Source organism: Schistocerca serialis, chromosome 4 (assembly GCF_023864345.2).
Source record: "Schistocerca serialis cubense isolate TAMUIC-IGC-003099 chromosome 4, iqSchSeri2.2, whole genome shotgun sequence".
Classification (NCBI taxonomy): Eukaryota; Metazoa; Arthropoda; class Insecta; order Orthoptera; family Acrididae; genus Schistocerca; species Schistocerca serialis.
In genome coordinates this window covers 275,860,103-275,885,233 of record NC_064641.1, presented here as the reverse complement: position 1 = coordinate 275,885,233, position 25,131 = coordinate 275,860,103, and the positions used below count along the sequence as shown (strand labels likewise).

General features: G+C 38.9%; 1 protein-coding gene across 3 annotated transcripts in view; it reads left to right on the top strand.

Annotated features, from left to right (window-relative positions):
• LOC126473842 (selenocysteine lyase-like) overlaps positions 1 to 23,697 on the top strand; it is a 153,181-nt gene extending 129,484 nt beyond the window's left edge. For all 3 annotated transcript variants that reach the window (XM_050101170.1, XM_050101172.1, XM_050101171.1), the window contains exons 6-8: positions 2,708 to 2,926; positions 3,122 to 3,302; positions 23,476 to 23,697. In XM_050101170.1, coding sequence (XP_049957127.1) covers positions 2,708 to 2,926; positions 3,122 to 3,302; positions 23,476 to 23,627 — 552 coding nt within the window. In that variant the 3' untranslated portion in view covers positions 23,628 to 23,697. The remainder of the gene's footprint in view (positions 1 to 2,707; positions 2,927 to 3,121; positions 3,303 to 23,475) is intronic.
• Positions 23,698 to 25,131: the final 1,434 nt, after the last annotated feature.

Sequence of the window (25,131 nt, the reverse complement as noted above, 5' to 3'; positions counted from 1 at the left end):
ACACATGAAAAAGTGAGTTTACTTTCTCAGTTAACATTACAAGCTTATTAGAAGTCAGTTCAGTGAATTTCTGTACACGTGTGAAATGTAAATTTGAAAGAAACCTCAGGGGCTATAGTTTCGCTTCATTCGCTGTATCACCGCTGCTAATCTTGACGATCTACTGCGTGTGGTGTGTGTATGACACAAAGTATATATATGTGAATAGTGCTTGTAGTTGCTGCAACTTTATTGTATCGGATTTGAACACGAAAGTCTTTAAAATGTGCTATCACAAAACCCTTGTTCTCTTTCCATGTGATATCTCTGATCATAGCACATCATCTGCATGAAAAGTATTTTGTCAGCAGTTCAGTAAATGCTTTCAGCTGTACCTGTACGCCTGTCGTTGAAGGGCACTCCCCCTATCCACACACCCGGTAGGCGACCTCATTTTATGTGTGTTGGTGTGGTGTGGTGGCAGTTTTGGCTACTGGGTGACTTATCAAGTTGCTAGCCAATAAGGTTTCACTAGCCGGCAATGGGTGATGTTTCCTCGATTATGACCAAGCATATTCTTCAAGACTCAGGGTTTGAATTTAAAACATTGATGAATGATATTGTTGCTGAATACAATAAATTCAAAATACACGTGAAAAGATGAGACTGAGTTACAAGCAGCACAAGAGAAGGTGGCGGCTGGGCCCCTTCATCACGTATTGGCTCAGTCCAGAATGCGTCGCGTCAACTATGTTGTTTTTCCATTGCCGCTGCAACACAGCAGTAGTTGTAGCATAAATGCGCGATGGAGCTGAATGTTGCAAGTTGTGTTGGCACACCGAACAAGGATTACATCAGCATTTCCTCTCTCACGTCTCCTCTCTCCACAACAGCCTTACTAGGAAGAAATGTAAAATTTCACATGGGCTACGAATTTATGGTGTAGAATCATAAAAATGTAAAATCGGAGAACATAAAATCAAAGTTCCACTGTATTTATGATCGGTAACCTGACTGCATTCCTTTCATCCATGCCTTCATTGTTCAGTTTATAAGAAATATAATTTTATGCCTATATGCCTCCTAGCTTTCATATTTGAACTTCAAGTTTCTGTATGGAATACACATTGTACTAAGCAGCCTGGAGAAGAACCCAAAGTGTATAATAAATAAAATGTTATTTTGGGGTTTGGGGTGGTAGTAATATAGAGATGAAAGCAGTAGCACAAGTTATGAAGAATTATCCAATACTGTTCTTGAATGACTTGATGCTTATTCTACTAAACTGCTCATCTTGCGATAAATTTTTTCCATACCCTCTCTTCCTAGTCTATACCTTCTAATACTTACTCATTTTGTTTTGTTACCTGTCAGTTTATTTATTAACATTTTTCTGCAGCAGCACTTTCATTGTTCTATTGTATTCTCTTATATTCTTGCACCCAACGTATCACCTCCACACAGTGCTATGTCTGCAGGTACATTTCCAGTAACTTTTTCAACTATTGTATCTCAGTCTTTCATTATTGCAGAGCTCTTTTGCTGAAGAACCGTTTCTTTATCTGCTACACTTCTTTCAACTGTTTTGTGTAATCTTGCTGCTTAGAAAGAAATGTCTTACTACTTTATCTAAACCAGTTTTTGTGTTGAGTTAATAATTATTCTCCTTTCTACTACTCTTTGTACATGTTGATTGAGATGTACTTATCCATAACCAATATTTTTTGTGAATTAGGCTGTTCATTCTATTCAGCAGTTCTTCAAAGTGTTGCATATTTTTGACCAGAATGGAAGTCATGTGTACACGATAGAATTAGAATTAGTTCCTCCCGTAGTTCAATTCCTCCTCTTGAGGCTTTCTCTCTCTTGCTTCACAACTTCTTCAGTGTACAAGTATTATGCTACTTTCTATGTGGCTAATATGTGATACAAACATTTCAATGAAATCTCCTTTATGCAGCTTTTGTGTGTACTGTGTCTGATGTGGAAGTGTGTGTCAAGAGTGACTGTGATGACTGCATAGAGAGAGACGGGGTGCCAACAATGGCCTATTCCATCTGCATTAGCACCACCGGAGATTTGAAATTTAATGTCCCCATCTGACTGATGGATTGTCATAAACTGTGTTACATGCTGTCATTCCATGAGATACTTTGGAGAGGTTTCAAGTTTAACACAGGACTTGGGGTCAGTGCCTGATCAGTAACTTCATGTCACATCCATCTTCCCCCTTCTGGCCAGACACTGATGCTGAAACCTTCTTCCACCACTAGTAATTGAATCAATCATCCCCAAATGACATTGCATAAGTGTGCATTGATGATCTCTCTGACAAATGAAACAGTAATGGCTGAAAGATGCAACCTAACCTTAAACTTCTGTGTACTTCCTCTGTGGTTTTTGCAGATATTATAGTTTAGTCTCTTCCCTCTACTACATCATCATTCTTCTCAGATTTCTGAACATGTTTTATCACTTCAGTGTCACAGGCTTTCAGAGTGGTATAATTTTGCTTGTAGTATAAATGACATATCTTGTAGAAATGACTTATTTGGAAGAAAGTCACATGAATTATTTTACAGTTGGTTGAGGCTATCTGTATATCTTTCCTTGTGCTTTGGATTTATGTTACTGTAGTACTATACTCATTAATTCTTAGGTACCATTATGCTTTTGATTAAACTTTCATAAATATTTCCGTTGCAATGATGGTTATTTGTGTTTGCAGTTTTATGGACCAAGAATAGGTGCGTTAGTAGCAAAAGACAAGAAGTCACTACAACCATTACTTTATGGTGGTGGACAAGAAGAAGGCATTAGACCAGGCACTGAAAATGTTGCAATGGCAGTAGGTTTAGGAGAAGCTGCAAGACTTGCACACAAATTACTTCCAGAACTGACTTCCAAAATGCAACAAGTCAGAGACCATCTTGAGCAGAGGTTAGAGGTAAATTGTTTCACATTTGAGGTTATGGGTAAACTGTTTCACAGTCATCACCTGACACTAGTAAATGTATTTGTGACATTAATATCTGAAACACTGTAGTTATTATCCAATAGTAGATACTACATTTAAGAGTACCAGACGTATTTGGGTTTAAAATTATACTTCCACAAAAGTGAATGAATCTGTAATTTTCAGGAAACATTTGGAAACATGGTTGAATTTAATTGTCGACCTAAAGACACATCCTTAAGACTTCCGAATACATGTAGTGTCTCTGTATGTCGACAAGGGATGACGGGCCCTGCTATACTGGCAGAGTGCCCTTGGCTGCGAGCCAGCACTGGCTCTGCCTGCCATGCTCTTGGGCAGTTGTCAGGTATGTAGCAGAAGAAATTGCTTTAACAAGTTTCAGCTGAAATAAGCATGGAAAGTTAGTCATAAGTTGATGCTTGTGGAACTAAAGGCTTCGTCATCCTTCAAGAGAGGATACAGTTATAGGAAATATTACCTGGATTACAGTAGTATACACAGTCAGATATATACCAACAGTGAAGGTCTAATAGAAGACAAAAATATGCAAATCTGAGTAGTTAACTGCCAAAAAAATACTTTTAGAAGTCTAGATGATGGTAATGATAATGAGGTACAGCAGGGGAAAAAAAGATGGCAAAAATTGTTATGGAACAGCAACCTAGGAATATCGGTGATGCCTCAGGATGTGCCCTATTAATGAATTCCTTCTTTTAGTAGGGTTAGGCATTAAACATTCCTTTTAACCCCAATTCAGTTTAGTACCTCTTCATTAGTTACCTGATCCACATTTACTGCTTTTAGTGTATTATCTCCTAACCTGATCCTATCAGAATCAGAATTTTATTGTCTCATAACATATATGTCAAACCATTGATTTATTGTACAGGAGACTCTTCAAGCTTATAACTATAATCAGTTGTACATAGACTACAACATTTATTAGAACTATAAAATACCTGAATATATATCCTATTAATTTTTATTGTGCTGAAATGGTCAGATCACCACCACTTACTGTGTATTTTCGTCCCCATATATTGTGGGGTCTGTGCGAAAAGATTGAGTTTATGTGGGAAGCGTGAAACTTTATTTGTTTGTAGTTTGATACCCAAGCTCTAATAAGTTATTTGGAGCAAACAGTTTTGGATTATTATTTCTGAAAAGAATTATTTCATATAAATACAATGAGGGAACACTTAATGTGTTTAGGTCTGTTAAAAGTGGCCAATATTATTCTTTTGGCTTTGCACTACACATGTTCCTTGTAATTTTTTCATAAAATTAATATTTTTGTCAAATTGCTTGCATTTCCCCAACAGACAATACCTTATCTTACTTTTGCCTGAAGGTAGCTATGGTACACTACCCACTACCTTTTTCATTTCTATGGCGGTGACATTGGCTAAGATTGACATAGCAAATGGCAGGCTGTTCAGTCTATTTTTTAAATAGTCTATATGAGACAACCATGCTATATTTCTGTCCTACTGCATTCCTAAGAATGTAACACATTCTGCTTCGTTTGGTTCCAGACTTCCATGCACACTATGAATATCATTTATTTTTGACATTTTTTCTTAAACTGCATAAGCTGTGTGCTTGAAATATTTAGTTTTAGGCCATTTAGATGGAACCAAATATCAAGATTTTCTAGAGTTTTTTGACATTTTCTGGAATTTCTTCTGCATTTTTATTTTATATCAGTACTGATGTGTCATCAGAGAATAAAACTGAATGATGATTTACATTTGTGGGTAAGTCATTTATGTAAAAAAGAAAAAGGGTTGGGCCTAGAATTGTGGAACCCCTGTGAGATAATTCTCCATTTCAAAGAGTATTTTCCTTTGTCTGATGTTATGACTACCCTTTGCTATCTCTTTGTCAAACATGATGTACACCACTGTAAGGCACTGCCTGTAATTCTGTATTTTTGCATTTTATATAATAATAGTGAGTGGTTCCTACAGTCAAACACTTTGCATAAGTCACGGAAGATCCCTGCAGCTTTTTGTGATGTATCTAATGTGGAACTAACTTTATTTATGAATGCATTAGTTGCATAAATTGTACTTCTGCCTTTATGGAAGCCAACTTTATTTTTTGAGATTATATTAAATTTGCGACAAAAATTTTGAATCTAGATTGCAGTGATCATTTCAACTATTTTCGAAAACACAGGAAGAAGGAAAATTGGACAGTAATTTCTCATATCTTCTTTAGAGCCTAATCTAAATAATGGTTTCACTTCTGCATATTTTAGAGCGTCTGGAAAGTAGCTTTCTTATTTCAGACAGTGGGTGTGCCATTATGTTTGAAGCTGCTTTGATGATTTTGGTAGGTATTTGATCCCATCCCACAGAATTTGTATTTCTTAGTTTTAAAGTAGTTTTTTCTACATCTTTTACTGTTATTTTGTCAAATTTAGTTAGATTCTGATTCGTACTCTGCCTTGACCCAAATAAATGTACATTATCTTGATAGGAGTCTACATCTACATCGATGTCAGATTTTTTTACCGGTAAAAAAAAATCGTTAAAATTTTCTGGTATTTGAGCAGGATTTAAAATTATTTTGTCATGTGTATTTATTTTAGACTTTTCCTAGTGGTTAAGATTGATTCCAAGTTCAGATTTGTCAATAGTCCATACTGCCTTGGATTTATTTCTGTGCTTGATGATAAAATTAGTATTTTCCATTTTCTTTGTTGCTTTTACAACCTTCCTAAATATACTTTTTATATGATTTAACATGGTTAATGAAATCAGGACTGTTACTGGATTTCAGCTCAGTATGTAGCTGTCTCTTTCTATTACTAGATAGTATTGTGCAAGTTGTAGTCCACTTTAGTTTATTACTGTAGACTACAGGTAGAAACATTTCATTGAAAACATGTAAAAAGCTGTTCAAAAAACTTATCAGAATTTTTTGAACATGCGCTGTCATGTTGTAATGACCAATTTATCTTGCTCAGTCAACAACAGAACAAGTATATGGTTTCTCCACTGAACTATCTTTCCCTGAACATCTCCTTCCATTTTCTTTCGTTTGCTTTATTTACTTTTAGAAATTCAGTAAGAAAAGCAGAATGATCTGAGACACGTAGGTCTAAAGAGAATTTTACAGTGTCCTTAAATGTATAATTTGCTAAAATATTGTCCATTACTCTTGTGAAATCAGTGAGATGTATTCTAACGCCTTATTCTTCAATAAAGTCAACAAACCTCACTGACAAGCTCGCAATTAATATTTTTTCCTCTTTTCTTTTGTGGTTTTATGTAGGAGATACTGGAATGTCTCTAAAAATAATTTAGTCTCATTATTACCTGGAATCCTGTATACTGAGGTAATAATAATATTATGTTGTTCCAGCTCTACACAGCAACTTTCAAATATAAGTTCTTTGTTCAGAAAATTAAGATCGTCTCTTTCTTCATATTCTAAAGAGTTGTTAACCAACATACAGGAGCCACAATGGGCTCAGTTTCTCATACAAAAACTGGTAGCTTCTATACAGTTTACTAATTTGTTTAAAACTGTGACTGAATCTTTCTTAAGTCAGTGTTCATTTAGGCAATTGACTTTGATATTTCTTCCTTCTGAAAGAATAATTTGAAGCTCATCAATTTTGGTGATCTTCTCTTGTGGATGCATTGCAATGAGGCCGTTTATGTTCCTGTACATTAAGAATGAAGACTTACATTTACTTATAGTTTTAAACACATCTTTCCTTGAACGTCATTCTTCTTTTTTTACTGTGGTTTCTTTTTCCCCAGGCTTGTCACTGGCTGTTAGTTTCCCTTGCTTAGTATACTTTTGCACAAGTCAATAAAAATTTTGCCAAAAGTTACAGTACCTAACCTATTTAGATGCAAACCATCCTGTGCTATAAAATTATTGCTGATAAACTTGTTTGAGTCTACAAATATTGCTCCTACTCTATTACACTGATCACGGATGCTGCAGTTTATTCTATGTATTTATCACTCACTGGTCTTCTGTGTAGTATGCTGCTCTTTATAATTTTCGAATGTGGATAAATGCTTTTTGCCGATCGAATCACGTGCTGTGTCTTGCTAATGAGGTCCTCTTCACTGCAACTTCAAAGTGAATTCGTTACAACAGGGTTACAACATTCATGAATGTATGACAGAGCACACATTTAAGTGCAGGTGAACACTACTCTCTCCTGTACTCTCTCCCAAGAAAATGGGGTGCCGCAGGGCTCTCTGCTAAGTGTTGTACCGTTTGTTGTCACCATAAATCCAATTATGGATTGTCTTATTCCCAGCGTCTAGGGCTCCCTCTTTGTCGACTATTTTGTGATCTTCTACAGCTCTCAACAGACCAGTCTTCTTGAACGATGTCTTCAAGGATGTCTCAACCACCTCCACTCGTGGAGCACTGAAACCGGCTTCGGCTTTTCTCCCAATAAGACTGTCTGTGTAAATTTTTGTCATCGTACGGAGTTTCCTCTGCCTTCCCTACATCTAGGCCCTGTCGACCTTCTGTTTGCCACCTTGGCTTCACCCCCGGTCCTGCCTGCTCTGTGACCTTTGTCAGCTTCCCAAGGATAGTACCCCCACCCCCCACCCTCTAGTTCATCATCGGGCATTTGCTGCTCTATGCGCACAAATGGAGCATGCCAGATTATTTACACTGACGGCTCAAAAACAACATTTGGTGTTGGGAGTGCCTAAATTCTTGGCGACACCCCTATTAGATTTCAGATTCCCAACCAGTGTTCGGTTTTTACTGCGAAGCTTTACACTGTTCTCCAGGCTGCTCAATACATCCATCGCCATAAGTATCAACAGTATATTATATGCTCGGATTCACTCAGCTCTCTCCTCAGCCTCCAAGCTCTTTATCCTGTCCACCCTTTGGTCCACCGGATTCATGACTTCCTCCACTTGGGGGCCGTATCTGTGGCATTCCTCTGGATCCCAGGGCACGTTGGTATCCACGGAAACGAGGCAGCTGATATAGCGGCCAAGCTGCAGTCTTTCTTCCTCAGCCCACTGTTTGCATGGTTCCCTTAGCCGATCTACAGAGTGTTTTATGTTGTCATGTTGCTCTTTTATGGCATGCACATAGGTCCACACTTCTCGATAATAAATTACGGGACGTGAAACCCCTTCCCTGTGCTTGGACCTCTTCCTCGCGACCTTGTCGTTGGGAGGAGGTAATTTTAGCTGGACTGCAGATAGGGCACTGTCTTTTTAGCCATAAACATCTTTCAAGTGGCGATCCCCCACCCCTTTGTCCCCACTGCTCTCAACTGTGGATGGTGAGACACCTTTTACTTCGGTGCCCCTATTTTAATCCGCTACGCGCCCGTTTACAGCTGTCGCCTGATATAGCTTCCCTTTTAGCAGGTGACATGTGGCTCAGCCGATTGCGTCCTCGACTTTATCAGTGTAAGTGAGATGACACTGGTCATTTGCAGCTCTTTTTTGGGGAAAACAAGTCCCCCTTCATTGGTAATTTTTTTAAGGTTTCCTTCCATTTTTAGTTTTTCTCCCATTGCTGCTGATTTCCTATTCGGTTTTTTTACCCTTCTCAAAGCCACAGAACGGGTACTTACGACCGTAGCAGTTTTGCACCCCAGAACCATAAAAAAAAAAATCCTTTATACTGAGTCAATAACCAGAAAGAACGAATCAATTGATCCACCAATCAATCACTCACACAAACAAATTGTGTAACAAAATGTGGTAAAATCTGGATCTTAAATTATTGCATAGACAATTGACTCAAATAGAAAGTACACAAGTTAGGTGAAAATATACGCTTGTGAATGGAGGCTCTTATTCATTGCTGAAGATGTTTTGAGTAATGTTATGCTGTTGGGTGGGAAAGGTCACAGTGAAGCCATAACCTGAGGATAATCTGCCCAGATTTATTGTACAAAGAGCATTCAAAAAAGTTTTGCACAGTCGTCTCAAATTTTATTTATTTTTTGCAGGAGGAGAATGAAATTTTTTGTGAACATACTTGGAATGTTTAGCTATACATTGAGTCTATACAATATAGCCTCCATCAGCTGTGACACATCTGGCCCAACGTTCTTTCCATGATGTAAATGCGCTTTGGTAAAATTCTGGGGATTGACTTGTACACTATCGCTTGACACAGGAAATAAGGTCTTTCTCACTATCAAATGTTTTACCATGCAGGTGGACCTTCAGATGCCCAAAAAGGTGAAAATCAGATAGAGCCAAGTGCGGACTGTAGGGAAGATGAGGAACAATTTTCCAACCCATTTTCCTGATTTTTCTCCTGCGTCATAAGGGCTGTATGGGGGTTGGCTTTGTCATGGTGTAATCTGATGAGCTGACTGTACAAGTAATACCACAGTACCCAATGACAAAACAAGTCATTTCAGCAAGCTGTCATGTCGTCACACTTCTGTCATTTTGGATGATTTGATCAATGGTCTCCTTACTCACATCAGTCACTGCCGTTGATGGTCTACCACATCATGGATTGTCCAGTAGAGAGAAATCACCTTCTTTAAACCTTTGCACCCACTGCTGAATAATGCTGTGGAGTGAACTGATGTGGCAGAGTCATCACCAGTCTTGAAGAGGAACTCCATCACAGACCGTTGTCGCAACCTGACATCTCCTTCATGGTCCATTATGGCTCACCAGTAAATAAAAGAAAATACTTTTATACACCAACTTATAGCTAAATGTTCCAAGTATGTTCACAAAAAATTTCATTCTCCTCCTGCAAAAAATAAAACAATTAGAGATGACTGTGCAAAACTTTTTGAACACCCTTTGTACCTCTAAAAATAACCCCTAAGGGGAGAAGAAAAGGTACAGCTTTCCTCAACATGTCATTTCCTCTGGTCCAACTGAACCTATTATTCACTGTAAATGGTCATGTTTGGGTACCTAAAGACCATTTGCAGCCATTTGTGAACTTCATGTTCCCAAACAATGATGTGCCATGTCACCAATGACAGTTGTTCACAATAGGTTTGAAGAAATTCTGGACCATTCAGGAAACTGATTTTCCAACCCAGATGACCAGATGTGAGTCCCATCAAACATTTATGAGGTGTAATCGAGAGATCAGATCATGCACAAAATCCTTCACTGGCAACACTTTCGCAATTATGGATAGATACAGAGGCACCATGGCTCAGTTTTGCAGCAGAGGACTTCCAACAACTTGATGAGTCCATTCCACATTGAATTGCTGCTACACTATGCTGGGCGAAAGGAGGTCTAACATGATATTAGGAGATATCCCAAGACTTTTGTCACCTTAGTGCGTTTATGAATATAGCTGTTACTTTCAAACAATGTCTGATTTTCTTCAACAAATTTTGTAAGAGAGTTAACACTTTCAACACTGCCCTCTTTACACCCGGCACTTGGCTGTGAACTGGCATATTTAATGGATGTTTGAAATTAGATTGCAAAGAACAGAAAAATGATAGGAATATGGTTCTTGTGTCATTTAAAAGGAAAATCTAAGAGCCTTACATGAATGTGAGTTTATTTTACAATATAAAATACAAATTGGTGTTATAATTAAAAAAAGAAAACACAAAAATATCGTGGATAAAAAAGTTTTACATGATCTCTCTCTTGAGTAATGCCATTATTACTGTATCTAAGTTTAAAACAAAACATCACTGAACTGTAACTGCAGGTACCTGCAAATTAGAGTATTTTAATAGTTCAGATGTAGTTAGCCTTTGTGTGAAAATCCTGGAAACACTGTGGGACGCAAAGGCCAACGCCACAGTCCTTGCACCACCATCTACTTTCCTTCCTGATGCGCTTACCCGTCTCCTCCTTCCCCCTGTCTGAACATACTTTGCAATACCTAGTAGTATTCACCTTGTTTGCAGTGGGTGGGACCTTATCTGGAAAGTACCTTGCAAATGTCCTCTCAATTTGTGAGGATGAAGTGGCTTTTCACTGAAAAATATTTCCGCCCTTCTCAGCCAATTTCTTCCCCACTCTGTGAATAAAGTCTACTAGGGATACATTCTTCCTAGTGTTCTCTTTATATAAAATAAAACTGTTGACAGTTGACACAATGAACAAGTGGAAAAACAGCTTTTACCACCACTTCCAAGTTTTTCGGGCATACGGATAATAGCTGGAGAACTGATCTGCTCTGTCAACCCCAGCTTTATTCTTATTGTAATCAATAATAACATCTGGCTTTACAATTTCTGCTATTCCACCTTTGGCCCTCACTTGAATACTAGTGCTGGTAGACTTATGCTTTGTGAAAAGACAAAAAACATCTCGTTTTGACTTCCACTTCACTGCCAAGAGATGGTGTTTCCTTTGAAAAACTATCTTTTTTTTTTTAGTTTTAGTGTTCTGAATATTCATCACAAACCTTTCCTGTTTTTCATTACAGTTCCCACTCCAAGAGCTTTATTTTCCCACAACATGTCCAAAAGAGATGGACTGGTGTAGTACCTATCCATATAAATGCAATGTCCTTTGCCAAAGTACAGTGAACACAACCTTTTTACAAGGCCCTGGATGCTATTGTCAACACTGCCGGCAGAACCTGTATATACACCACAGTTTAGCATATAACCAGTTGATGAATCGCAGAGAGCATACAATTTTATTCCATATTTATTGGGTTTGTTTTTCATATATACTCTGAAGCTTGTTCTACCACGAAAGGGACACATTGCCTCATCTATTGTCAGATTCTTGCCTGGACGAAAACTAATTTTGCTTTTATTTACAGAGAAATCAAACAAAGGCATCACTTTGTGAAGTGGGTCGTGCTTTTCTTCGCCTCTGCTAATGAACGTAGCATTGTCATTCAAGTGTAACATTGACAATGTAGCGCAAAATCGTTCGCGATTCAACAATTTACTCACAAATCCTGTCTGCGGAAACGGGTCTGTTGACCAATAATCACTGATTTTCGGCAATTTGATGACGCACATATGCAAAATAATACTGAGAGACCAGTAAATCTCTTGCAATTTTACTGCAGACCACATGCCAAACAGAGTTTATTTTCAGGCTACCTTTGCGTTTCATTGTCGTAATAACGTTACAAGCGTACAGATTCATTTCACTTTTGATGAGCCGAATAAGGTCATCATCAAAGAAATAACTAAAATATCAAAGCTCCTCAGTGGCATCCGAAAAATGAGATGGTACGCCGACTACTTCGTGGAAATCCGGCAGTGCTGGCTGATCGTCTAGTTCCAACCAATCTTGCCCTTTGTGCTCAGTGAGCCAGACACGACCAGGTATCACAGATGGTGACTGATGGTCTGTACCATTGTCTGCATAGAAAAAACAAATAATGCTAAGATTGGTACTAAGAGATACTAAATGGAAGTGAAGTAATGAACATTACTCACAATACAAAATGCGGCAATGACCTCTTCACTTTATGAACAATTGAGACATATACATTCCTGAATCATCACTTGTACTTTCGTCTGGAGAGTACGAATCCTCTTTGTCAGATTCGTCAATTTCAGATCCTGCATCTCCATAAAGAATATCTAAGATCTCTGCCTCCGTCAACTCACTGCACGATATTTTCGCGATCGTAAACACCTGTGAATGAACTGCAGTTAACTTCGTCTTTGCAGTGCTCACAGCTGCTCCCAGGATGAGATAGCCAATAAGTGCTTGCCTCTTGCGGAAGAAGAATGAAATACCTCCACATTAGTTGACGAAACTGCTTCGGAGACGCGCTTACGGAGCCAAATAAAGGCTCGCCCAAACGGTATACGGGTGCCGTCGCCAACGTCAGTGCGGCTGCGCCCGTATGGCATACGGGTACCGTGCTGTAAGTGTTAAAGTATGTGGGGCTGTTGTTAGTACACCAAACCTTTTAAATATTTGCCTATATTAAGGTAGAGGATGGACGCCATCTTCTAATCTGCTCGAAATACTGGAATAAAAATGTTGTGTTGAAAGGAGTACCAAAAAAGGTATTAAACTTGAATTACAACACTAAGTATACATCCTGCGGAACCACCAAGTACGTGCAAAGATGTTGTGAGGAAATTTGATGTCATTGGCACACTTCTTCTCTAGTAGATTAATGTGGATACTTGTAACATGACTGTGCCAACCTCATAGTGTGTATTAAGAGAAAGTGTTAAAGAAAAAAGAAACATCCAGAAATAGATAAACCATACTATAATGCAACCAATTTATATCTTATTGTTGCCAAATGTTCCACATGCGTACTTTCCTGTACTTACAGTTTGCGGAGTTTTTAATTCACTTGCAGCTACACTGACTTCCATTCACTACTATCTTACAGGGAACCGGCCACAGACAACAGAAATTTTCGCCACTCAAGAAAGAGTAATCACTCGTGCACGGTTTGTCCTAGATATTCATATAGAAACATATTTAAAAAATTAGGAATTCTAACATGATCATTCCAGACACACTGATGTGTTTTATTTGCAAGAATCAATCTCTGTACAAATATAACACCTGGCATCACAGTCACAATACAAGGAGAAAGATTGATCTACATTGTGAACTAAAAATGTTAGCATGATGCAGAAAAAAGTGCATTTCACCAGCTCGAGTATTAAATACTCCCCTACTCAACTTCAATCTGCTACTAATGAACTGCCAAAAATTAAACTATTTCTGAAGCAGTTTATATAGAAAAATCCATTAATACTTTAGATGAATATCTAAATGATGAAGGATTGATATCAATCAGCTTTTGTTAAATTTGCAGCCCTGCTGTCATTCAAACTAATGTATTTCAATTCATGATTTGGGAAAGTTAAGTGGGAACAACCTTGTGCATACACCAGCTCTGTTGCAAAAATTGCAGAGCTATTTATATTGGCATGAGTACCAACCAGCTGGCGTGAGTACCAACGGTTGCTTTCACAGGTAGCTGGGCCTCTGATGGGGTAGGATAAGCTTGTAACATCACTGCAGTAGGTGGTGCTTGGTGGATGGATTGGGCAGGTCTTGCACCTTGGTCTGCCGCCAGGATATAACCCCTGTGGTAAGGGATTGAGTGGGTTTCATAGGAATGAACTAGGATTTTGTGGAGCATGGATGTGTGACAGAACACCACTTTAGGGGGTGGGAAGGACCTTGGATAGGATGTCCAAAATTTCAGGGCAGGATGGGAGGTTATCAAAACCGTGGTAAATGATATGGTTCAGTTTTTCCAGTTCAGGTTGATATTGGGTGACAGCGGGGGCTCTGAAGCTGGTTCTTGGGGGTGGCAGAATTGGGGCTGTGTGAGAATATGACGCGAGAAAAGTTTTTGTGGACTATGTTTGGGGGTTATTTACTGTCTGTGAAGACCTTTACGAGGCCTTCAACATACTCGGAAAGGGAGTTCTTGTCACTGCAGGTATGTCATCCACAGATCGCCTTGGCTGTAAGTTGGTGTGGAAGGGATGGCAGCTATGAGAATGCAGGTACTGTTAGTGGGCAGTGGGTTTAATTTGGACCAAGTTGTGGATGGAGCCACCAGTGTGGTGGCTGCCAATGTCAAGGAAGGTGGAGCACTGGGTAGAGGAGGACCAACTGAAGCAGATGGGAGGAAGGATGTTGAGGTTTTGAAGCAATGTGGATAAGGTGTCTTGGCCTTGAGTCCAAACCACGAAGATATCACAGCCAAACTGTTGTCAAGATCAAAAGATCATATGGCAGAGATTGCCTCTTGGGGAAGTTCAGCCACTGAGTTGCAAGTATTTCCAGATGACGCCACATTGGGTGACATGCATGTCACTGATGATGAGGACAACACAACACCCAGTCCCCAAACGGAGAAAATTTTTAACCCGGCCAGGAATGGAACCTGGGCCTGCTGTATGCCAGTCAGGTACACTGACCATTTAGCAATGAAGGATGTCAAGAACAAAGTGTACCAACTGGTGGCACAACATACTGAATTACAATGGCTGCTTCACAACCCTGGCCATCCGTTTCCTGCTCTCCACCACCAGTTTCTCTGAACAAGGCAAATTGGAGTTTTCCTTCCGAAACATCCTCTGCTCCCGTAATCATCCTGGCCTCAATCTCAGGTAACCAACTGCCCCCTCCCAACAGTTTCCCCTTCCTACGACCTGTCACCCTCTCCCAGTTCGCGTCCGCAAGTCTCCAGCGTGTGCTGCATCGCACCGGCTGCTACAATCATTCCAAGCCATATACCTGCCGCCCCCCCCCCCCCCCCCCGCCCCTGCAGTCCTAGCGGGCAAAGTGACCTCTCCCCTACAAGCCCTAGCCGTCCACCCCTGCTCCCCCTACTTCTTGCTGCCTTCACACACTACCCACCCCTATCTGACAGTACCCCCACCACAAACAGTCTGCCTTTTGGAAAGTAGCATTGGCACTTTAAGTACAGCTGGCAACACTACTGCCTTTCAGTGAGTGGTCTCCTTTAATTCAAAAGTATTTACAAATAACAATATTATCATTCAAGAACTGCTCCACTGAATAATAACACTTTTGGATCAGCATGCCATAAAATTCTCTCTTCCGTAAACCACTCTTGATCTTACTTACATTTTTAGTTTTTAATTTGTTAAAAATCTTCATTCCCATTGTACCATTGTGCTATGGGGCACAGACAGGGAACTGTAGACAGTGGGTAGGAAACATGACTTTGTACATATGCTACTTAAAAAAAAAAAAAAGGATTATTTTGTGAAAAAAGCATCAGTTCGTGTTTGTGGAGGGATGGAACACATAGCACAGTCAGATCATGTAATAGTAGGTAACAAGACATTCTTGAACTTCCTCTTCTCATATTTTTTCATTGCGGATTCAGGATGACGATGCTACTACTTTTATTGTTCGCTTGTTGCCTGTATTGATTAATTTATTTGCTAAGTGTGCAATATGTGATGACAATGACAGGTTTTCATTCAGATGCATTCCCAAGAAAGTTCCTGATACTTCTTTGTGTGTGTGTGTGTGTGTGTGTGTGTGTGTGTGTGTGTGTGTGTGTGTGTGTCGGTTCTGAAAATTATTTGTTCTTGATTGATTGGTTTTAAATTCCATCACTTAGACTTTGTAAATTCATAATTTTATTCAGTACTACTACAGTAGTACAAGTTTATATGCCAACTATCTCTACAGATGAAGAAATTGATGAAATGTATGATGAAATAAAAGAAATTATTCGGGTAGTGAAGGGAGATGAAAATTTAATACTCATGGGTGACTGGAATTCGACAGTAGGAAAAGGAAGAGAAGGAAACGTAGTAGGTGAATATGGATTGGGACTAAGAAATGAAAGAGGAAACCGCCTGGTAGAATTTTGCACAGAGCATAACTTAATCATAGCTAACACTTGGTTCAAGAATCATAAAAGTAGGTTGTATACATGGAAGAACCCTGGAGAGACTAAAAGGTTTCAGATAGATTATATAATGGTAAGACAGATTTAGGAATCAGATTTTAAATTGTAAGACATTTCCAGGGGCAGATGTGGACTCTAACCACAATCTATTTGTTATGAACTGTAGATTAAAATTGAAGAAACTGCAAAAAGGTAGGAATTTAGCAGATGGGACCTGGATAAACTGAAAGAACCAGAGGTTGTACAGAGTTTCAGGGAGAGCATAAGGGAACAATTGACAGGAATGGGGGAAAGAAATACAGTAGAATAAGAATGGGTAGCTTTGAGGAATGAAATAGTGAAGGCAGCAGTGGATCAAGTAGGTAAAAAGACGAGGGCTAGTAGAAATCCTTGGGTAACAGAAGAGATACTGAATTTAATTGATGAAAGGAGAAAATACAAAAATGCAGCAAGTGAAGCAGGCAAAAAGGAATACAAACGTGTCAAAAATGAGATCGACAGGAAGTGCAAAATGGCTAAGCAGGGATGGCTAGAGGACAAATGTAAGGATGGAGAGGCTTATCTCGTGAGGGGTAAGATAGATACTGCCTACAGGAAAATTAAAGAGACCTTTAGAGAAAAGAGAACCACTTGCACGAATATCAAGAGCTGTGATGGAAACCCAGTTCTAAGCAAAGAAGGGAAAGCAGAAAGGTGGAAGGAGTATGTAGAGGGTCTATACAAGGGCGATGTTCTTGAGGACAATATTATGGAAATGGAAGAGGAGGTAGATGAAGATGAAATGGAAGATATGATACTGCGTGAAGAGTTTGACAGAGAACTGAAAGACCTAAGTCGAAACAAGGCCTCTGGAGTAGACAACATTCCATTATAACTACTAACAGCCTTGGGAGAGCCAGTCCTGACAAACTCTACCATCTGGTGAGCAAGATGTATGAGACAGGCGAAATTCCCTCAGACTTCAAGAAGAATATAATAATTCCAATACCAAAGAAAGCAGGTGTTGACAGATGTGAAAATTACTGAACTATCAGTTTAATATGTCACAGCTGCAAAATTCTAACGCTAATTCCTTACAGACGAATGAAAAAACTGGTAGAAGCTGACCTCGGGGAAGATCAGTTTGGATTCCGTAGAAATGCTGGAACACGTGAGGCAATACTGAACCTACGATTTATCTTAGAAAATAGATGAAGGAAAGGCAAACCTATGTTTCTAGCATTTGTAGACTTAAAGAAAGCTTTTGACAATGTTGACTAGAATACTCTCTTTCAAATTTTGAAGGTGGCAGGGCTAAAATACAGGGACCGAAAGGCTATTTACAATTTGTACAGAAACCAGATGACAGTTATGAGTCGAGGGACATGAAAGTGAAGCAGTGCTTGGGAAGCGGGTGAGACAGGGTTGTAGCCTCTCCCCAATGCTATTCAATCTATATATTGAGCAAGCAGTAAAGGAAACAAAAGAAAAGTTTGGAGTAGGTATTAAAATCCATGGAGAATAAATCAAAACTTTGAGGTTTGCCGATGACATTGTAATTTTGTCAGAGACAGCAAAGGACTTGGAAGAGCAGTTGAATGGAATGGACAGTGTCTTGAAAGGAGGGTATAAGAAGAACATCAACAAAAGCAAAATGAGGATAATGAAATGTAGTCGAATTAAGTCGGGTGATGCTGAGGGAATTAGATAAGGAAATGAGACACTTTAAATAGTGAGTTTTGCTATTTAGGAAGCAAAATAACTGATGATGGTCGAAGTAGGGAGGATATAAAATGTAGACTGGCAATGGCAAGGAAAGTGTTTCTGAAGAAGAGAAATTTGTTAACATCGAGTATTGATTTAAGTGTCAGGAAGTCTTTTCTGAAAGTATTTGTATGGAGTGTAGCCATGTATGGAAGTGAAACATGGACGATAAATAGTTTAGACAAGAAGAGAAGAGAATAGAAGCTTTCGAAATGTGATGCTACAGAAGAATGCTGAAGATCATATAACTAATGAGGAGGTATTGAATAGAATTGGTGAGAAGATGAGTTTGTGGCACAACTTGACTAGAAGAAGGGATCAATTGGTAAGACATGTTCTGAGGCATCAAGGGATCACCAATTTAGTACTGGAGGGCAGTGTGGAGGGTAAAAATCGTAGAGGGAGACCAAGAGATGAATACACTAAGCAGATTCAGAAGGATGTAGGCTGCAGTAGGCACTGGGAGATGAAGAGGCTTGCACAGGATAGAGTAGCATGGAGAGCTGCATCAAACCAGTCTCAGGACTGAAGACCACAACAACAACACATGGAACCAAGAATGTTTTCTGGAGTGGCTATGGAATTTTTTGGAAGTTTATCTTAATTACTATTTTCAGTGAGACCTGATGTGTCATGTGCAAATATTACCGAATGGAAATCTATGGTGGTTGATTGGTGATTTAAATTTAAAAAAAGGATTGGGTCTAATATAGACCCTTCTGAAACTTCATTTAAAATGTTTCTCCATTCTGAGTAGTATTTTCTGTTGACTCATGTAATGACAGCCTTTCTGTCTGTTGTTATATCAACAAAAATAATCAGTTTTTGAAAATGTAAGTAAATGGATAGATAAAGAATCTTCTGACAAAGAGGCAACAGGAGAACACACATATAAAAGCTATAATGTATGCCTGCTTTTGGAACCAATTGTTGCTCCTTCTTGCAGAAGGGTTGAAGGGGAAAGAAGAAGGGTGAAGGAAAATGACTGGTAAGGTTTAGGAAAAAGAGGTAGAGTTCAGAAAAGTCACTCAGGACCCCGTGTCAGAGGAGACTTACCAGACGGGATGAGAAGGAAAGACTGATTGTTAGGGACCACACCAGACAAGATTTGAAAACCTGAGAGCTTAAAGGTGGAAGATAAGATAAAATGCAAGACAGACATTACTGCTAAAACACCATGCACAAGTTAATAAGACAAAAAGCTAACTGCATTGTGTGTGTGTGTGTGTGTGTGTGTGTGTGTGTGTGTGTGTGTGTGGAGGGGGGGTGAAAAATAGACAAGTGAGAAAATGAAAGAGGTAGAAAACTCAGAGTGAAGAAAAGAAAGAACAGTTACTGCGAATAAATGACAAGAGTGAAGAAATTAACATATAAAGGACAGGTGGGAGACAAGAACCAAGGACATGTTGTAGTCCCAGTTCCCACGTGCGGAGTTCTGAGAAACTGGTGTCTGGGGGAAGAATCCAGATGGCATGTGGTGTCTTGCCCACTCGTCGCTAATAGGGTGCCTAGGGGATGTTGTGTTCTTGGAATGCTGTACAATAATTCAAACAAATAGAATTAGTAGTTTTATTTCTATAAAGCAACTGACAATACTTAACTTTGGAGATTTACAAATTGTAGTTGCGACTTCCAATATAATTCAGTGTCCTTAATATGTGAACTGTTCAGGCAAGTTGACACTTGTCACTGATAACTAGCGTCCGTGATCTGAGTGGCCGAGGCTAGCAGGAGTGTCGCTTATATTCCCTTCTTCCAGTTGTCGCTCTTGGCGTGGTGCCGTCCAGTTCCGCTCACTATTGGCCACCGTTTCCTCACCGCTTTCTCTGCTCCTGCGTTCTGCATCTTTGTACTGGCACTTCATGTTATACCATAACATGGCATATGTGGTGAAACAGGCACTGAGGTCACGACTGTCATGTTGAAGTGCATGCTCTGGAACAGGCTATTGTGTGTTTCTAGTATACATCCTCTGCCTATACCCATTCATCCTAACTGATAACTTGGTGTAGTCATGCTGGTCTAAAAGACCAAAAAGTGTTTACATAACAGCTGATATATGTCTTGTCAAATGGCTCTGAGCACTGTGGGACTCAACTGCTGAGGTCATTAGTCCCCTAGAACTTAGAACTAGTTAAACCTAACTAACCTAAGGACATCACAAACATCCATGCCCGAGGCAGGATTCGAACCTGCGACCGTAGCGGTCTCGCGGTTCCAGACTGCAGCGCCTTTAACCGCACGGCCACTTCGGCCGGCTATATGTCTTGTCATTTCAAAAGTGGCTCTCCCTTTGATAGTATATGTTTTGCCAGGTACCGGGCTGGTATAGGTGATGGTAGGAGGGTGCATAGGGCAAGGCTTGCAGTTGGGACAGTCACAGGATAGGACCCATAGGATAGGGAGATGTGTGCAGAAGAAGCATAGCATCTGACAAAGATATTGCGGAGGTTGGGAGGGCATCAAAAAGCTATTGTAGGTGTGCTGTGCAAAAACATCAGACAGAATGGATCTCATTTCAGGGCCTGATTACAGGAAGTCATGGCCTGTCAAAGTAGCCGATTAATACATTCAAGACAAGGATAATACTGAGTGACAAGTGGTGTATGGCTAAGTTGTTTTTTGGAGGGATCATTAATACCAGTATTGGATGTGATGACCTGGGAAATTGGCTTTTGAGCTAGGTTGTTCAGCTAATTGCATACAATGGAGGCTGAGGTGAGAGTGACGGTGTATTGCTGTAAAGAGTGTGCATCTGAACGAAAATGTGTACCTTGAATGCCAAGGGCTGTGTGGGAGGGAACATTTGACATAGAAAGGATGGCAGCTTTCAATATGTAAGTACTGTTGTTTGTTAGTAGGTTTAATGTAAACAGAAGTGTGTAGCTCCCCTTCAGTGAAGCTGAGATCAACTACAAGGAAAGTTGCATAGGATTCAGAATAGAACCAAATGAAATTTATTTGGTAGATTGTATTTAGAGATTACAGGAATTTTAACAGGTAAGCCTCCCTGTGAATCCATATAGCAAAGATGTCATCAATGTATTTAAACCAGACGAGGGGCTTGAAGGCTTATGGGTCCAAGGAAAGCTCCCTGCGATTGACCCATGAAAAGGTGGCATAGGAAGGGACAATCCTGGTTCTCACAGGTGTACCCCTGATCTGTTTGTATGTCTGCTCCTCAAAGGTGAATTAGTTGTCGGTAAGTATAAAGTTGATTTAGATGATAATCGAGGATGTCATAGGTTTGGAATTAGGTGGGTGATGACTGTAGAAATGTGTATCAGCAGACAGGCCATGTACACATGGGATGTTGGTACAGACGGAGGTGGTATCAGTGGAACCGGCTCAATTTCAGATGATCTAGTAAATGGTTGGTGTCTTTAATATATGCGGGAAGTCTTTGTGCTATGTATTGCAAGTGTTGATCAGCTAAGACAGATACACATTCAGTGGGTGCTTTGAAGCCAGCAAGTATGGGATGACCAAGATTACAGAATTTGTGGATCTTGGGAAGAAAGTAAACTTGACTTGCAGTCCCTCCTTAAAACTTCCGGCCCCTCGAACTGTACAGCTACATTTATATATAAAATTCAGCCTATGTATCTTTTTGCTTACAAATCTCGAGAAGTAGTTGGTTGATTAACTTGAAATTTTGACTCAGCGTTACATGAGAATATGTGTGCATTTTTATGTATACCTGTTTTTAAAAGTGCATATAATATGTAAATATAAATGTAATATATAAAGGGGAAGTCAAACAATCTAAAATCTAAGATGGAATAATGACAATATTATGAAAAGTATAGATTGCTACTCACCATATAGTGGAGTTCTAGAATTGCAGATGCCACACACAATAAAAAGACAGCTAAAAGTAAGCTTTTGGCTGAAAGTAGAAAACACACATTCATGCAAATACAACTCTCACATGACCATTGTGTCTCACTGCCAAGGCCAGACTGTATCCAGAAACACACAAACTGGGCATAATCACCTTTTATAATTCAAGCAAAGTTGGTGTGGACACAGCTGACCAGTTAGCCACCAATTATTCTGTTTCCAGAAGAACCAGAAGCTTTTCTTACCTATTGAATGTAGCAGGAATCAATGCTGAGATCATATAAAAGTTTTCACATCCAGGTTTCACTAGGAGATTTTTTTTTGAAAACACTTGAGTTTATGGTTAATGATGGCCCAACTAATCTCGAGAGCCAAAATCATGTTTTCATCTGGGAACATAAAGAAATATCTAAACAGTTTTGGATGCAAAGGAAGTGAAATGCCCATTGAAGAAAAACCACAAAAAGTTGAGTGGGTGATGGTACCTTTGTGGAAGGGTGAACCACAGAGTAACAACTATTACATGTATTTCGTGTAATAAACTGACATGCAAAGAGCACAGCACAGTTCAATGCAGCACCTGTTTTGAAGCCCAAATAGACAGTAATTAATGTTCATATGCTCTTCAAATGCACTCATTCATGATGTATTTATTTTTTACAAATTAAACTAGACTCACTGTATCTCTACAATAACTGTAAACAGCTACAACCACATAATTGTGGGTCTTAAACTACAGATCAAGAGGATAGTATACACAGTATACTATGCGAGCAATAAAGAAATAAAAAGAGGCACAACTATGTAAGGGTTAATGTTTTGGCTCTTATTGTTCTCTCAAGATTAAACAAGAGATTGCTCCATGAAAGACTGGATGGAAAATTTGTATCTATTAATTGGCTTTAAACTTAACTAGAGCTTTTTAGGATTTTTGAAAGTTCTTTCAAAAAGATCTGACTGTGGAGAGCATTGTAGGCTTTACACACAGCTCTCCTGATAGATGCACTAGCTGCCACTGAGGTTTCTTTGTCACTTTCATCAAAGGCTTTCCTGCATCAAAGTATAACAGTGTTTTTGCAACACTCCGCAAATAAAATATTTGAAGCAATTTGGGTCTGTCATCTTTGATTATCTTACTTGCTACATACTGTCTTTACCTAGAGCACAATTTATGATGGGTTTGACCATTGATCAACACACTTCAGTATTTGCCAGATATTAATGAAATGTTCTTGATTTATCTCGCTGGACTATTGCTAGTATAAATTTTCAACAATAAATTGTCATTGGATTTTAATAGTATTTACAAATGAAACTTGTATGTGCTAATATACACTGTTTCCCAGGCCATCAGAAATTTTTGTGAGAGGCCAAACACATTCTATTGTTGGAGGTCAATTTATTATTATTGACAAAATTTTGTTTAATCTTCCAGAATGGCCACGTCCAAAAATAATATTTTCATTTTAACTGAAAGTTTGCTTACTCAGATGACTAGTAAGTTGGTCTACTGAGTGGATCCTGTTTTCAAGCCAGCAGTAAAATTGCTGTAATGTACTCTCATAGCTGTTGTTCTTTCTCAGTAGAAATAGTTCTTCCTTTCTTGTTGGCAGGTGTCCTTATTGCTTCCGGTGTTGCAAGACAGAAGGCTTGTTGCACTCTCCGGCTCAGTATTGGAAGAGAGACAACTCAACATGATGTTGAAACTGTTGTAGAGCAGCTGAGGCAAGCGGTTAAAAGACTGGAGACTAATGTTGTTAAATAGCTTATTTTTAATTGATTTTAGTTCCTGTTACATTTGCAGTTTTGTGATACTGAAAGCTCTCTAAAGGTTACTGCATATTTTTGTAATTAATTTCATTATAAACTCTGTATTTGGAGGCAGCCTAAAAGTTCATGTTGGGTCTTATTATGCCTGCTACTGTCACAGTTGCAGCTTTGGCTTCATTTATAGAATGGAAATTGTAAACCAGAAGTTGTTACATACATCTTGCCTGAAAAGCTTAATTTTCAAAGTAGTTGTAATGCTGAGCTTACAAAAACTTAATTGAAAATATGGATAGAAGATACTGTAAAGGTGTGTCCACACTATGCCTTTCTTGTCTTCAACTTTGCACTTGCACATCAAGTTCCAACAGCACCACTACACATCCACATATGTGCATTTGAATTTCCTGAAAATGGAGACCATGTGTAAAGCACATTGTTACTTGCCTCTGGTGAGAATCTTTGCACCTTTTAGCAGATGACAGGCAGCTGGGGCCCATGTGTGTCTGCGTAGTGTGTTGAGGTTACGTTGTAAAGTGATTTATGTGCAGTAGTGTCTGTTGACTCCGAAGGAAGCGCACTTAAGTTTATAGATGATTACAGGCAAAGAAAAAAGTTGTATAGAAAGCAACTTCTGAAGATTATTTGAATAAAAATTCAAGATGTCTTGCCCTGAGTGTCTCTTATTAGATAAAAAGTCTCCAGTCAAATTTCTGTAAAGACTAGTATCTGAAGTTTTGAAGAAGGAAAACTGAGAAGCAAAAACTAAAAATTTATGAAAAGTATGCATATACAAAAACTGTGAATGAATATTCATGCTGTGGCGACTTAAAAGTACAGCATCCGTGGATCCTGAATCTGAACAAAAGAACTGATGGGGTGTATGTAGCTCCTCAACAAACCACTGAAAATAGAAATGAAGCACACTGACCATGCAAAAACTATGAAACTGAAAAATACAGCCTCCATTCTAGTGGATTCTCGTGTCTATGAAATTCTCAAATTTGTCGAGTCTGAGTGTGTTAGTCTGCATATCATATTTCACTATTAAAAATACATGTGATGCATTGAAAGCATGTTAACCTTCATATAACAACTAAGAACTTCCCTTAATTATTTCTCAGTTTCAGGAATAATCACTTTCATTTTTATTGATTTATTCTTGTTCTGTTGATACAGGATGCAAAAGAATTGTGTGGATATGAAATACATTAGAACAGTACTTACAGATGCTAATAGATACAAATTGTAGTATCGTATAGGAACGCAATATGCTAATAAGAAGCAGCCTATAGACTTCCTACATTGAAAAGAGGTATAAAACAATCAAATAATAAATTACAATTATTTCACATTACAAGCTACAAATTTTATAGATTTGAAATGCTTTATTTTGAAAGAGGAATAAATAATTCAAACAAGTGTATAGTTACTAGCTAACAAAATTGTATTGCCAACACTGTTGCTGCAGTTTCCCAATAAGAAAATCTAAAATCTATTGT